This window comes from Bombina bombina, chromosome 5 (genome assembly GCF_027579735.1).
Source record: "Bombina bombina isolate aBomBom1 chromosome 5, aBomBom1.pri, whole genome shotgun sequence".
NCBI lineage: Eukaryota > Metazoa > Chordata > Amphibia > Anura > Bombinatoridae > Bombina > Bombina bombina.
Genome location: NC_069503.1, coordinates 179,584,905 through 179,601,158, shown reverse-complemented (window position 1 = coordinate 179,601,158; position 16,254 = coordinate 179,584,905). Strand labels below are relative to the sequence as shown.

The window sequence follows — 16,254 nt, the reverse complement described above, 5'->3', positions numbered from 1 at the left end:
TTGTTCTTTTGGTATTCTTAGTTGAAAGCTAAATCTAGAAGGTTCATATGCTAATTTCTAAGTCCTTGAAGGCCGTCTCTTAGCTCAGGGCATTTTGAAAGTTTTTCACTACTAGAGGATGTTAGTTCATGTGTTTCATATAGATAACACTGTGCTCACGCACATGGAGTTCCTAGGAGCCAGCACTGATTGGCTAAAATGCAAGTCTGTCAAAAGAACCGGAATAAGGGGCATTTTGCAGAGGCTTACATACAAGGTAATCACAGAGGTAAAAAGTGTATTATTATAACTCTGTTGGTTATGCAAAACTAGGGAATGGGTAATAAAGGTATTATCTATCTTTTAAAACCAATAAATATTCTGGTGCAGACTGTCCATTTAAGCCAATTTCTCCACCTTGGAATCTCAATTTGTATTGAACGTTTTACAGGCTCCTCCGTAAGAGCCTATGCGTAAAGTGAATATTAAACTTCTTTCTTAGAAGGTTTTGTTTCTTTTGGCTATCTTCTGCTAAGAATTCTTCAGAAATTTAAAGTATTATGTTGATGCTAGTAAAGATTTTAGTAAAACTTCTAGGCTTACTTGGACGTGAAACAACCTCAATCTACCAGATCAAATTCTACTTCCTGGGTTTTTAAGAATGAGGTGTCAGATAACCAAGTTTGCAAGGCAGCTACTTGGTCTTCTTTGCATACTTTTACTAAATTCTACCATGCTGGTGTTTTTGCTGCTGCTTCTAAGGCAGCCTTTGGTAGAAAAGTCCTTAAGGCAGTGGGTTCAGCTTAATGTTTTTTGCCTGTGGGTCTTTTTTAAGAACTACTAAACTTATTTTTTAAGTTCAGCTTGGGTTGTGGATTTTTGAGAAAAAAATATGTTCTTTTTATTCCTCCCTTATTTTTCATTACTCGTGGACTCCACAGCTTGGGTATTTGTTACCAGTAATGTTGCACGTAATAGATTGTGGACTCTCACCACCTGTATGAATGAAAACATAATTTCTTTCATGTAATTAGCAAGAGTCCATGAGCTAGTGACGTATGGGATATACATTCCTACCAGGAGGGGCAAAGTTTCCCAAACCTCAAAATGCCTATAAATACACCCCTCACCACACCCACAAATCAGTTTTACAAACTTTGCCTCCTATGGAGGTGGTGAAGTAAGTTTGTGCTAGATTCTACGTTGATATGCGCTCCGCAACAGGTTGGAGCCCGGTTTTCCTCTCAGCGTGCAGTGAATGTCAGAGGGATGTGAGGAGAGTATTGCCTATTTGAATGCAATGATCTCCTTCTACGGGGTCTATTTCATAGGTTCTCTGTTATCGGTCGTAGAGATTCATCTCTTACCTCCCTTTTCAGATCGACGATATACTCTTATATCTATATACCATTACCTCTGCTGATTTTCGTTTCAGTACTGGTTTGGCTTTCTACTACATGTAGATGAGTGTCCTGGTGTAAGTAAGTCTTATTTTCTGTGACACTCTAAGCTATGGTTGGGCGCTTTTTTTATAAAGTTCTAAATATATGTATTCAAACATTTATTTGCCTTGACTCAGGATGTTCAACATTCCTTATTTTCAGACAGTCAGTTTCATATTTGGGATGATGCATTTGAATCAATCATTTTTTCTTACCTTAAAAAATTTGACTTTTTCCCTGTGGGCTGTTAGGCTCGCGGGGGCTGAAAATGCTTCATTTTATTGCGTCATTCTTGGCGCAGACTTTTTTGGCGCAAAAAATCTTTTCTTTTTCCGGCGTCATACGTGTCGCCGAAAGTTGCGTCATTTTTGACGTTCTTTTGCGCCAAAAATGTCGGCGTTCCGGATGTGGCGTCATTTTTTGGCGCCAAAAGCATTTAGGCGCCAAATAATGTGGGCGTCTTATTTGGCGCTAAAAAAATATGTGCGTCACTTTTGTCTCCACATTATTTAAGTCTCATTTTTCATTGCTTCTGGTTGCTAGAAGCTTGTTCTTTGGCATTTTTTCCCATTCCTGAAACTGTCATTTAAGGAATTTGATCAATTTTGCTTTATATGTTGTTTTTTCTCTTACATATTGCAAGATGTCTCATGTTGCATCTGAGCCAGAAGATACTTCAGGAAAATCGCTGCCTGGTGCTGGAACTACCAAAGCTAAGTGTATCTGCTGTAAACTTTTGGTAGCTGTTCCTCCAGCTGTTGTTTGTATTAAATGTCATGACAAACTTGTTAATGCAGAAAATATTTCCTTTAGTAAAATACCATTACCTGTTGCAGTTCCATCAACATCTAATGTTCAGAGTGTTCCTGATAACATAAGAGATTTTGTTTCTGAATCTATTAAGAAGGCTATGTCTGTTATTCCTCCTTCTAGTAAACATAAAAAGTATTTCTTCTGTTAAGTGTGATCAGTCCACGGGTCATCATTACTTCTGGGATATTACTCCTCCCCAACAGGAAGTGCAAGAGGATTCACCCAGCAGAGCTGCATATAGCTCCTCCCCTCTACGTCACTCCCAGTCATTCTCTTGCACCCAACGACTAGATAGGATGTGTGAGAGGACTATGGTGATTATACTTAGTTTTATATCTTCAATCAAAAGTTTGTTATTTTAAAATAGCACCGGAGTGTGTTATTACCTCTCTGGCAGAGTTTGAAGAAGAATCTACCAGAGTTTTGCTATGATTTTAGCCGGAGTAGTTAAGATCATATTGCTGTTCTCGGCCATCTGAGGAGTGAGGTAAACTTCAGATCAGGGGACAGCGGGCAGATGAATCTGCATAGAGGTATGTAGCAGTTTTTATTTTCTGACAATGGAATTGATGAGAAAATCCTGCCATACCGATATAATGTCATGTATGTATACTTTACACTTCAGTATTCTGGGGAATGGTACTTCACTAGAATTACACTGTAAGAAATACATAAAGCTGTTTAATAACTAGAGATTATGTTTAACGTTTTTGCTGGAATGTAAAATCGTTTTCATTTGCTGAGGTACTGTGTGAATAAATGTTTGGGCACTATTTTTCCACTTGGCAGTTGCTTAATCTGTTTTTCTGACAGTTTCTGTTCTCCCTCACTGCTGTGTGTGAGGGGGAGGGGCCGTTTTTTGGCGCTTTTTCTATGCATCAAATATTTCAGTCAGCAACTCATTGTATTCCCTGCATGATCCGGTTCATCTCTACAGAGCTCAGGGGTCTTCAAAACTTATTTTGAGGGAGGTAATTTCTCTCAGCAGAGCTGTGAGAATTATAGTTTGACTGAGATAAAAAACGTTTATTCTGTAATTTGTTTCCTGCTTTCAGAATTTGTTATCTTTGCTAATGGGATTAAACCTTTGCTAAAGTTGTGTTGTTTACAAGGATTGAAGCTATAACTGTTTCAATTTATTAATTTTCAACTGTCATAGATCTTCTGTGCTTCTTAAAGGCACAGTACATTTTAATATTATTCTAATTGAATTGTATTTCCAAGTTGCAAGTTTATTTGCTAGTGTGTTAAACATGTCTGATTCAGAGGATGATACCTGTGTCATTTGTTGCAATGCCAAAGTGGAGCCCAATAGAAATTTATGTACTAACTGTATTGATGCTACTTTAAATAAAAGTCAATCTGTACAAATTGAACAAATTTCACCAAACAACGAGGGGAGAGTTATGCCGACTAACTCGCCTCACGTGTCAGTACCTACATCTCCCGCTCAGAGGGAGGTGCGTGATATTGTAGCGCCGAGTACATCTGGGCGGCCATTACAAATCACATTACAGGATATGGCTACTGTTATGACTGAGGTTTTGGCTAAATTACCAGAACTAAGAGGTAAGCGTGATCACTCTGGGGTGAGAACAGAGTGCGCTGATAATATTAGGGCCATGTCAGACGCTGCGTCACAGGTGGCAGAACATGAGGACGGAGAACTTCATTCTGTGGGTGACGGTTCTGATCCAAACAGACTGGATTCAGATATTTCAAATTTTAAATTTAAACTGGAAAACCTCCGTGTATTACTAGGGGAGGTGTTAGCGGCTCTGAATGATTGTAACACAGTTGCAATACCAGAGAAAATGTGTAGGTTGGATAAATATTTTGCGGTACCGACGAGTACTGAGGTTTTTCCTATACCTAAGAGACTTACTGAAATTGTTACTAAGAAGTGGGATAGACCCGGTGTGCCGTTCTCACCCCCTCCGATATTTAGAAAAATGTTTCCAATAGACGCCACCACAAGGGACTTATGGCAAACGGTCCCTAAGGTGGAGGGAGCAGTTTCTACCTTAGCTAAGCGTACCACTATCCCGGTGGAGGATAGCTGTGCTTTTTCAGATCCAATGGATAAAAAGTTAGAGGGTTACCTTAAGAAAATGTTTGTTCAACAAGGTTTTATATTGCAACCCCTTGCATGCATTGCGCCGATCACGGCTGCAGCGGCATTCTGGATTGAGTCTCTGGAAGAGAACATTGGTTCAGCTACTCTGGACGACATTACGGACAGGCTTAGAGTCCTTAAACTAGCTAATTCATTCATTTCGGAGGCCGTAGTACATCTTACTAAACTTACGGCGAAGAATTCAGGATTCGCCATTCAGGCACGCAGGGCGCTGTGGCTAAAATCCTGGTCAGCTGATGTTACTTCTAAGTCTAAATTGCTTAATATACCTTTCAAAGGGCAGACCTTATTCGGGCCCGGGTTGAAAGAGATTATCGCTGACATTACAGGAGGTAAAGGCCATGCCCTGCCTCAGGACAAAGCCAAAGCCAAGACTAGACAGTCTAATTTTCGTTCCTTTCGTAATTTCAAAGCAGGAGCAGCATCAACTTCCTCTGCACCAAAACAGGAAGGAGCTGTTGCTCGCTACAGACAAGGCTGGAAACCTAACCAGTCCTGGAACAAGGGCAAGCAGACTAGGAAACCTGCTGCTGCCCCTAAAACAGCATGAATTGAGGGCCCCCGATCCGGGATCGGATCTAGTGGGGGGCAGACTTTCTCTCTTCGCCCAGGCTTGGGCAAGAGATGTTCAGGATCCCTGGGCGCTAGAGATAATATCTCAGGGATACCTTCTGGACTTCAAATACTCTCCTCCAAGAGAGAGATTTCATCTGTCAAGATTGTCAACAATCCAGACAAAGAAAGAGGCGTTTCTACGCTGCGTACAAGAGCTCTTGTTAATGGGAGTAATCCATCCAGTTCCACGATCGGAACAGGGACAGGGGTTTTAATCAAATCTGTTTGTGGTTCCCAAAAAAGAGGGAACTTTCAGACCAATCCTGGACTTAAAGATCCTAAACAAATTCCTAAGAGTTCCATCGTTCAAGATGGAGACTATTCGGACAATTTTACCTATGATCCAAGAGGGTCAATACATGACCACTGTAGATTTAAAGGATGCTTACCTTCACATACCGATTCACAAAGATCATTATCGGTACCTAAGGTTTGCCTTCCTAGACAGGCATTACCAGTTTGTGGCTCTTCCATTCGGATTGGCTACAGCTCCAAGAATCTTCACAAAGGTTCTGGGTGCTCTTCTGGCGGTACTAAGACCGCGGGGAATCTCGGTAGCTCCATACCTAGACGACATTCTGATACAAGCTTCAAGCTTTCAAACTGCCAAGTCTCATACAGAGTTAGTGCTGGCATTTCTAAGGTCACATGGATGGAAGGTGAACGAAAAGAAAAGTTCACTCGTTCCACTCACAAGAGTTCCCTTCCTGGGGACTCTTATAGATTCTGTAGAAATGAAGATTTACCTGACAGAGGACAGGCTAACAAGACTTCAAAGTGCTTGCCGCACCCTTCATTCCATTCAACACCCGTCAGTGGCTCAATGCATGGAGGTAATCGGCTTAATGGTAGCGGCAATGGACATAGTACCCTTTGCACGCTTACACCTCAGACCACTGCAACTGTGCATGCTAAGTCAGTGGAATGGGGATTACTCAGACTTATCCCCTTCTCTGAATCTGGATCAAGAGACCAGAAATTCTCTTCTATGGTGGCTTTCTCGGCCACATCTGTCCAGGGGGATGCCATTCAGCAGACCAGACTGGACAATTGTAACAACAGACGCCAGCCTTCTAGGTTGGGGTGCCGTCTGGAATTCTCTGAAGGCTCAGGGACAATGGAGTCAGGAGGAGAGTCTCCTGCCAATAAACATTCTGGAATTGAGAGCAGTTCTCAATGCCCTCCTGGCTTGGCCCCAGTTGACAACTCGGGGGTTCATCAGGTTTCAGTCGGACAACATCACGACTGTAGCTTACATCAATCATCAGGGAGGGACAAGAAGCTCCCTAGCTATGATGGAAGTATCAAAGATAATTTGCTGGGCAGAGTCTCACTCTTGCCACCTGTCAGCAATCCACATCCCGGGAGTGGAGAACTGGGAGGCGGATTTCTTAAGTCGTCAGACTTTTCATCCGGGGGAGTGGGAACTTCATCCGGAGGTCTTTGCCCAAATACTTTGACGTTGGGGCAAACCAGAGATAGATCTCATGGCGTCTCGACAGAACGCCAAGCTTCCTCGTTACAGGTCCAGATCCAGGGATCCAGGAGCAGTCCTGATAGATGCTCTGACAGCACCTTGGGACTTCAGGATGGCTTACGTGTTTCCACCCTTCCCGTTGCTTCCTCGATTGATTGCCAGAATCAAACAAGAGAGAGCATCAGTGATTCTAATAGCACCTGCGTGGCCACGCAGGACTTGGTATGCAGACCTGGTGGACATGTCATCCTGTCCACCTTGGTCTCTACCTCTGAAACAGGACCTTCTGATACAGGGTCCCTTCAAACATCAAAATCTAACTTCTCTGAAGCTGACTGCTTGGAAATTGAACGCTTGATTTTATCAAGACGTGGATTTTCTGAGTCAGTTATTGATACCTTAATACAGGCTAGGAAACCTGTTACCAGAAAGATTTACCATAAGATATGGCGTAAATACCTATATTAGTGTGAATCCAAATGTTACTCTTGGAGTAAGGTTAGGATTCCTAGGATATTGTCTTTTCTACAAGAAGGTTTAGAAAAGGGTTTATCTGCTAGTTCATTAAAGGGACAGATCTCAGCTCTGTCCATTCTGTTACACAAACGTCTGTCAGAAGTTCCTGACGTCCAGGCTTTTTGTCAGGCTTTGGCCAGAATTAAGCCTGTGTTTAAAACTGTTGCTCCACCATGGAGTTTAAACCTTGTTCTTAATGTTTTACAGGGCATTCCGTTTGAACCCCTTCAATCCATTGATATAAAGTTGTTATCTTGGAAAGTTCTATTTTTAATGGCTATTTCCTCGGCTCGAAGAGTCTCTGAATTATCAGCCTTACATTGTGATTCTCCTTATTTGATTTTTCATTCGGATAAGGTAGTCCTGCGTACTAAACCTGGGTTCTTACCTAAGGTAGTTACTAACAGGAATATCAATCAAGAGATTGTTGTTCCTTCTTTATGCCCAAATCCTTCTTCAAAGAAGGAACGTCTACTGCACAACCTGGATGTAGTCCGTGCTCTAAAATTTTACTTACAGGCAACTAAGGAATTTCGACAAACGTCTTCTCTGTTTGTCATTTACTCTGGGCAGAGGAGAGGTCAAAAAGCTTCCGCTACCTCTCTTTCTTTTTGGCTTTGTAGCATAATTCGTTTAGCTTATGAGACTGCTGGACAGCAGCCTCCTGAAAGAATTACAGCTCATTCTACTAGAGCTGTGGCTTCCACTTGGGCCTTCAAGAATGAGGCCTCTGTTGAACAGATTTGCAAGGCTGCAACTTGGTCTTCGCTTCATACTTTTTCCAAATTTTACAAATTTGACACTTTTGCTTCATCGGAGGCTATTTTTGGGAGAAAGGTTCTTCAGGCAGTGGTTCCTTCTGTATAAAGAGCCTGCCTATCCCTCCCATCATCCGTGTACTTTTGCTTTGGTATTGGTATCCCAGAAGTAATGATGACCCGTGGACTGATCACACTTAACAGAAGAAAACATAATTTATGCTTACCTGATAAATTCCTTTCTTCTGTAGTGTGATCAGTCCACGGCCCGCCCTGTTTTTAAGGCAGGTAAATATTTTTTAATTTATACTCCAGTCGCCACTTCACCCTTGGCTTTTCCTTTCTCGTTGGTCCTTGGTCGAATGACTGGGAGTGACGTAGAGGGGAGGAGCTATATGCAGCTCTGCTGGGTGAATCCTCTTGCACTTCCTGTTGGGGAGGAGTAATATCCCAGAAGTAATGATGACCCGTGGACTGATCACACTACAGAAGAAAGGAATTTATCAGGTAAGCATAAATTATGTTTTTAAAACTTCTCTTTATCCAGATGAATTTTTAAATGAACATCATCATTCTGATTCTAATGATTCTTCTGGTTCAGAGGATTCTGTTTCAGAGGTTGATGCTGATAAATCTTCATATTTATTTAAAATGGAATTTATTCGTTCTTTACTTAAAGAAGTCCTAATTGCATTAGAAATTGAGGATTCTGGTCCTCTTGATACTAAATCTAAACGTTTAGATAAGGTCTTTAAATCGCCTGTAGTTATTCCAGAAGTTTTTCCTGTTCCTGGTGCTATTTCTGAAGTAATTTCCAGGGAATGGAATAAATTGGGTAATTCATTTACTACTCCTAAACGTTTTAAGCAATTGTATCCTGTGCCGTCTGACAGATTAGAGTTTTGGGACAAAATCCCTAAAGTTGATGGGGCTATCTCTACCCTTGCTAAACGTACTACTATTCCTACGGCAGATGGTACTTCCTTTAAGGATCCTTTAGACAGGAAAATTGAATCCTTTCTAAGAAAAGCTTATTTGTGTTCAGGTAATCTTCTTAGACCTGCTAGATCTTTGGCGGATGTTGCTGCAGCTTCAACTTTTTGGTTGGAAACTTTAGCGCAACAAGTAACAGATCATGATTCTCATAACATTATTATTCTTCTTCAACATGCTAATAATTTTATCTGTGATGCCATTTTTTATATTATCAGAGTTGATGTCAGGTTTATGTCTCTAGCTATTTTAGCTAGAAGAGCTTTATGGCTTAAAACTTGGAATGCTGATATGTCTTCTAAATCGACTCTTCTTTCCCTTTCTTTCCAGGGTAATAAATTATTTGGTTCTCAGTTGGATTCTATTATCTCAACTGTTACTGGTGGGAAAGGAACTTTTTTACCACAGGATAAAAAATCTAAGGGTAAAAACAGGGCTAATAATCGTTTTCGTTCCTTTCGTTTCAACAAAGAACAAAAGCCTGATCCTTCATCCTCAGGAGCAGTTTCAGTTTGGAAACCATCTCCAGTCTGGAATAAATCCAAGCCTTCTAGAAAAGCAAAGCCAGCTTCTAAGTCCACATGAAGGTGCGGCCCTCATTCCAGCTCAGCTGGTAGGGGGCAGATTACGTTTTTTCAAAGAAATTTGGATCAATTCTGTTCACAATCTTTGGATTCAGAACATTATTTCAGAAGGGTACAGAATTGGTTTCAAGATAAGACCTCCTGCAAAGAGATTCTTTCTTTCCCGTGTCCCAGTAAACCCAGCGAAAGCTCAAGCATTTCTGAAATGTGTTTCAGATCTAGAGTTGGCTGGAGTAATTATGCCAGTTCCAGTTCTGGAACAGGGGCTGGGGTTATATTCGAATCTCTTCATTGTACCAAAGAAGGAGAATTCCTTCAAACCAGTTCTGGATCTAAAAATATTGAATCGTTATGTAAGGATACCAACATTCAAAATGGTAACTGTAAGGACTATCCTGCCTTTTGTTCAACAAGGGCATTATATGTCTACAATAGATTTACAGGATGCATATCTGCATATTCCGATTCATCCAGCGCACTATCAGTTTCTGAGATTCTCTTTCCTAGACAAGCATTACCAGTTTGTGGCTCTGCCGTTTGGACTAGCAACAGCTCCAAGAATTTTTACAAAAGTTCTCGGTGCCCTTCTATCTGTAATCAGAGAACAGGGTATTGTGGTATTTCCTTATTTGGACAATATCTTGGTACTTGCTCAGTCTTCACATTTAGCAGAATCTCATACGAATCGACTTTTGTTGTTTCTTCAAAATCATGGTTGGAGGATCAATTCACTAAAAAGTTCATTGATTCCTCAGACAAGGGTAACCTTTTTGGGTTTCCAGATAGATTCAGTGTCCATGACTCTGTCTTTGACAGACAAGAGACGTCTAAAATTGATTTCAGCTTGTCGAAACCTTCAGTCACAATCATTCCCTTCGGTAGCCTTATGCATGGAAATTCTAGGTCTTATGACTGCTGCATCGGACGCGATCCCCTTTGCTCGTTTTCACATGCGACCTCTTCAGCTCTGTATGCTGAACCAATGGTGCAGGGATTACACAAAGATATCTCAATTAATATCTTTAAAACCGATTGTACGACACTCTCTGACGTGGTGGACAGATCACCATCGTTTAGTTCAGGGGGCTTCTTTTGTTCTTCCGACCTGGACTGTAATTTCAACAGATGCAAGTCTTACAGGTTGGGGAGCTGTGTGGGGGTCTCTGACAGCACAAGGGGTTTGGGAATCTCAGGAGGTGAGATTACCGATCAATATTTTGGAACTCCGTGCAATTTTCAGAGCTCTTCAGTCTTGGCCTCTTCTAAAGAGAGAATCGTTCATTTGTTTTCAGACAGACAATGTCACAACTGTGGCATACATCAATCATCAAGGAGGGACTCACAGTCCTCTGGCTATGAAAGAAGTATCTCGAATTCTGGTATGGGCGGAATCCAGCTCCTGTCTAGTTTCTGCGGTTTATATCCCAGGTATAGACAATTGGGAAGCGGATTATCTCAGTCGCCAAACGTTGCATCCGGGCGAATGGTCTCTTCACCCAGAGGTATTTCTTCAGATTGTTCAAATGTGGGAACTTCCAGAAATAGATCTGATGGCTTCTCATCTAAACAAGAAACTTCCCAGGTATCTGTCCAGATCCCGGGATCCTCAGGCGGAGGCAGTGGATGCATTATCACTTCCTTGGAAGTATCATCCTGCCTATATCTTTCTGCCTCTAGTTCTTCTTCCAAGAGTAATCTCCAAGATTCTGAAGGAATGCTCGTTTGTTCTGCTGGTAGCTCCAGCATGGCCTCACAGGTTTTGGTATGCGGATCTTGTCCGGATGGCCTCTTGCCAACCGTGGACTCTTCCGTTAAGACCAGACCTTCTGTCGCAAGGTCCTTTTTTCCATCAGGATCTCAAATCCTTAAATTTAAAGGTATGGAGATTGAACGCTTGATTCTTGGTCAAAGAGTTTTCTCTGACTCTGTGATTAATACTATGTTACAGGCTCGTAAATCTGTATCTAGAGAGATATATTATAGAGTCTGGAAGACTCTATACTTCTACTTCCTGGGCGTTTAAGAATGAAGCTTCGGTTGATCAGATTTGCAAAGCAGCAACTTGGTCTTCTTTGCATACTTTTACTAAATTCTACCATTTTGATGTGTTTTCTTCTTCTGAAGCAGTTTTTGGTAGAAAAGTACTTCAGGCAGCTGTTTCAGTTTGAATCTTCTGCTTATGTTTTCATTTAAACTTTATTTTGGGTGTGGATTATTTTCAGCAGGAATTGGCTGTCTTTATTTTATCCCTCCCTCTCTAGTGACTCTTGCGTGGAAAGATCCACATCTTGGGTAGTCATTATCCCATACGTCACTAGCTCATGGACTCTTGCTAATTACATGAAAGAAAACATAATTTATGTAAGAACTTACCTGATAAATTCATTGCTTTCATATTAGCAAGAGTCCATGAGGCCCACCCTTTTTTTGTGGTGGTTATGATTTTTTTGTATAAAGCACAATTATTCCAATTCCTTATTTTTTATGCTTTCGCACTTTTTTCTTATCACCCCACTTCTTGACTATTCGTTAAACTGATTTGTGGGTGTGGTGAGGGGTGTATTTATAGGCATTTTGAGGTTTGGGAAACTTTGCCCCTCCTGGTAGGAATGTATATCCCATACGTCACTAGCTCATGGACTCTTGCTAATATGAAAGAAATGAATTTATCAGGTAAGTTCTTACATAAATTATGTTTTATGCTTACCTGATAAATTAATTTCTTTCACGGTGGTGTGTCCACAAGACCCCACCCAGTTTATTTTTTTGGTGTTGGTAAATTTTTTGTTTGCGCCCATTTTTTCCCTACTCCTATTATTTTGCTCTTATTACATTTTTTGCTTGGCTATACGTCAGACCAGTTTGTCAGAGAGGTGAGAGAGGGGTTTTATAGAGTTCTTGGGGTTTGGGACTCTCTGCCGCTTGCTAGAGGCAGGAAAGAGTAATTCCCAGGAGTAATGGATCGTGGACTCTCACCACAATGAAAGAAATTAATGTATCAGGTAAGCATAATGATTTTTTTTGTATATTTAGCATGTCATATTAATATAGGCCTATTGCCATAATTGGAACAATTCTAAAATCTCTTACAAGAAGATTGGTAAATGTTTCTTTTCACAGCAGAATAATCTGAGTAACCCGCCAACACCTCCAGCATCCCTTCCTCCTACCCCTCCTCCTGTTGCCTGCCAGAAACTGGTGAATGGCTTTGCAACCACTGAAGAACTAGCTGGAAAGGCATCCATCTTTAGTGGACATGGTATGAATATGTTCTTATTTTATTAAACTGTGTAACAAATAAAATGGATAAATGCAGCTCTTATTATTGGGGGAGTGTAGAGTTTTTTTCTACAGTATTGTATTTTTTTAAATTTATACATGAATGGGATTATCTTAGTTGAACTAGATATTATGAACTATGTAAGACCTCCGCCTCTAACTGACATTGGACAGAATTAGCTACTACTTTTCTGCCATTTATAGTTTTGCCCATTACAGGATGGATAAGACTTAAGTCCATTTCATCTCCTCTTGTTCTGAATAATAAGAGATTATATTAGTTACTAGGTTGATGTGCTGGGGATGAAGATTTTCAGTCTGATTGGGAAACTAGATATTGATATTCCTAGAGCATTTGAGCCATCTGTCATTTCAGAATGTATCAAAAATATTTAGTAGTCAAGCATCTACTTCATCAGGTTTCTTTGAAAAAAAGCCAAATGTTATATAATTATTTCCAATTTCTGATGCCCTTAATAATCATATCAGGTCTGCTTTATTTGTGGGCTCAGCCCAATGTTATGGGCATGTCCTGTAGAACAGGTGATGGTTTTAATCTGCAAAGCCAACTATTTCAAATAAAAAAAATAAACATGGAGGATCACTTTCCTATACACCTGATTCTTTGCAGTTGGTGTAACAAGTCATACGGAACACATTAAAGGGAAACACATTTTATAGAACAGTCTGAAAATTGTGAGTTTTCCAGGCCTGAAAAGTGAGTGTACATGAAATACTTCTCAAGCCTAACCCGACCACATAGATTTTTTTTTTATTTTTTTTTCAACAATCACAGTGGCAAACCCTGCTTTCTCCATACTTGAGTTCAGATTAAAGGGACAGTCAACACCAGATTTGTTGTTGTTTTAAAAGATAGATAATCCCCTAATTACCAATTCCCCAGTTTTGCATAACCAACACAGTTATAATTATATACGTTTTACCTTTGTGATTACTTTATATCTAAGCCTCTGCAGACTGCCCCCTTATTTCAGTTCTTTTGACAGACTTGCATTTTAGCCAATCAGAGCTGACTCCATGGTAAATTCACATGCATGAGCTCAATGTTATTTATATGAAACACATGAACTAACGCCCTCTAGTGGTGAAAAACTATCAAAATGCATTTAGATTAGAGGCGGCCTTCAAGGTCCAAGAAATTGGCATATGAACCTCCTAGGTTTAGCTTTCAACTAAGAATATCAAGAGAACAAAGCAAAATGTGTGATAAAGTAAATTGGAAAGTTGTTTAAAACTACATGCCCTATTTGAATCATTTTTGGACTTGACTGTCCCTTTAACTCCTCCAGATAAGGAAAATAGTGGATGGAGTTTGGAAAACAATTGTAGTAAAAAGTTAATCAGTTCTAGTAACAGTAAAAGTTAATTTATTGGAAGACTACAGAAAAATGTTGTAATTACAAGGTGTTAAAGGGACGTGAAACCCCCCAAAAAATGTTCATGATTTAGAACATACAATTTTAAACAACTATCCAGTTCACTTCTATTATCAAATTACTTCATTCTCTTGGTATCATTTTTTGAAGGAGCAGCAATGCACTACTGGTTTCTAACTGAACACATGGGTGAGCCAATGACAATCGGTATATATATATATATATATATATATATATGCAGCCACCAATCAGCAGCTAGAACCTAGGTTCTTTGCTCCCCCTGATGTTTCATAGATGAACCTTTCTGCAAAGGATAACAAGAGGAGGAAACAAATTAAATAATATAAGTAAATTGGAAAGTTGTTTTAAAATTGCGTGATCTGTCTAAATAATGAAAGAAAAAATGTGGGTTTCGTGTTTCTTTAACTCTCGTTTTAGGAGACTATATTCAACCAAATTTGTTTATTTTAATATTTCTGAAAAAAATATTTGTTTCCCATTTATGAGATTCCTTAAAGGGCCACTAAACCCAAAATCTTTCTTTCATGATTCATATAGAGAATGCAAATTTAAACAACATTACAATTTACTTCTATTATTTATTTTGCTTCATTTTTTAGATATCCTTAGTTAAAGAAAAAGCAATGCACATGGGTGAGCCAATCACACGAGGCTTCTATGTGCAGCAACCAATCAGCAGCTACTGAGCATATCTAGATATGCTTTTCAGCTAAGGATATCAAGAGAATAAAACAAATTAGATAATAGAAGTAAATTAGAAAGATGTTTAAAATTGCATTCTCTTTCTAAATCATGAAAGAAAAAATGTGGGTTTCATGTCCCTTTAAGTTCTTCTCAGTCAACACCAGGGCAAATACTGCCGTAACGCCTGCTACAAAAAATAAATAAATCCCTCATATACTGGGTCATTTACAGGTATAATAGAAAAGGACGTTGAACAAAAAAAAATAAAGAGCATGTTTATGCCATGTTTCAACTTATCTTTCAGCTATATATTCAGTTATTTAAGTCTAACAAATGGACGTCTTGAGCAAACTCACTATGTCTGCGATTTACATTGTGATGTCATTCTTTACTTAAGCTACAACTGAACTGCTTAAAGTGAATGTAAATTTTAATGTTTTAGTGCCCGGTTTTTAAAAATACTATTTCAAACAGAGGCACTTTTATTCATTAAACTTTAGAAGTATTTCAAAAAAACACTTCAATGTAAAGTTTAATGAATGAAAGTAACCCTGTTTTTAATAGTATTTTTAAAAACCGGGCACTTATTCATTAAAATTTACATTACCTTTAAGATAAATGCCAAAAACATGATATCCAGTTCTAAGAGAACAGATGGTAGAGTAAGTCTGGTTTTTTCTCCCCTCAAAATTTCAGATCCAAATGTTGAAAAGTTAATTTCCTTACAGAAGTTTTATGTGGTTTTGTTAAAAAAAAAAACACATTCAAATGGCGAAAGGCTATATATTTATAGTCTAAAGGTAGAAAACCTTGTAAACTCTCTCAATCCCTGCACATTAACTCGAAAAGCTGATGTAAATTCCCAAAATGTTTTGCTTAGGGTTTATTTTCTTCACTTCAAAAGTCATTTGGGCAGAACTGATCTCAGATCAATGTTTTCTAGATCCCATCTTGAGGTTATCTGCTGGAGTTCAAAAGTAATTTTTTCCATTCCTGTACATGCATGTGAATTTACCATGGAGTCAGCTCTTCCAATAGACTTAGAAAAATTAAATGTATCCTTCCAATACATAACTACAGACTTTATTTCTTTTTTAAGACACAATGAGTCCACGGATCATCTTAATTACTAATGGGATATTCACCTCCTGGTCAGCAGCAGGAGGCAAAGAGCACCACAGCAGAGCTGTTAAATAGGTGTTAGTATAGATTCTTCAATCAAGAGTTTATTATTTTTAAAGTAGTGCAAGATTGTGCTGCTTTGTCCTGGGGTGTAGCCGTAGTCCATATCAGTCTCTTCAGTAGAGCCTTGGTGGCTTTAAAGCAAAGTGAACTTGTGGGACATAATTCTCACTACGCCTCCCATATTTGTTTGCTGCCCTAACCCTGAAAACCTGAGGCATATTAATCAGGAATTTCATTTTCTTCAGAGGTCTATGTGGGGGATAGGACTACTCAAACCTGCTGAACTGCCTTTGCTGTCAGGGAGACATATGAGGTAAGTGCTTGTTTATTTTTCCTGGGACACTTGGAGGAAAATGAGCACTTTTACTACACTT

At 39.5% G+C, this 16,254-nt stretch overlaps 1 protein-coding gene across 3 annotated transcripts in view; it reads left to right on the top strand.

The window, feature by feature from the left end:
- Positions 1-16,254, top strand: part of KMT2C (lysine methyltransferase 2C) — a 418,185-nt gene that overhangs the window by 236,409 nt on the left and 165,522 nt on the right. For all 3 annotated transcript variants that reach the window (XM_053713806.1, XM_053713804.1, XM_053713805.1), the window contains one exon: positions 12,435-12,573. In XM_053713806.1, coding sequence (XP_053569781.1) covers positions 12,435-12,573 — 139 coding nt within the window. The remainder of the gene's footprint in view (positions 1-12,434; positions 12,574-16,254) is intronic.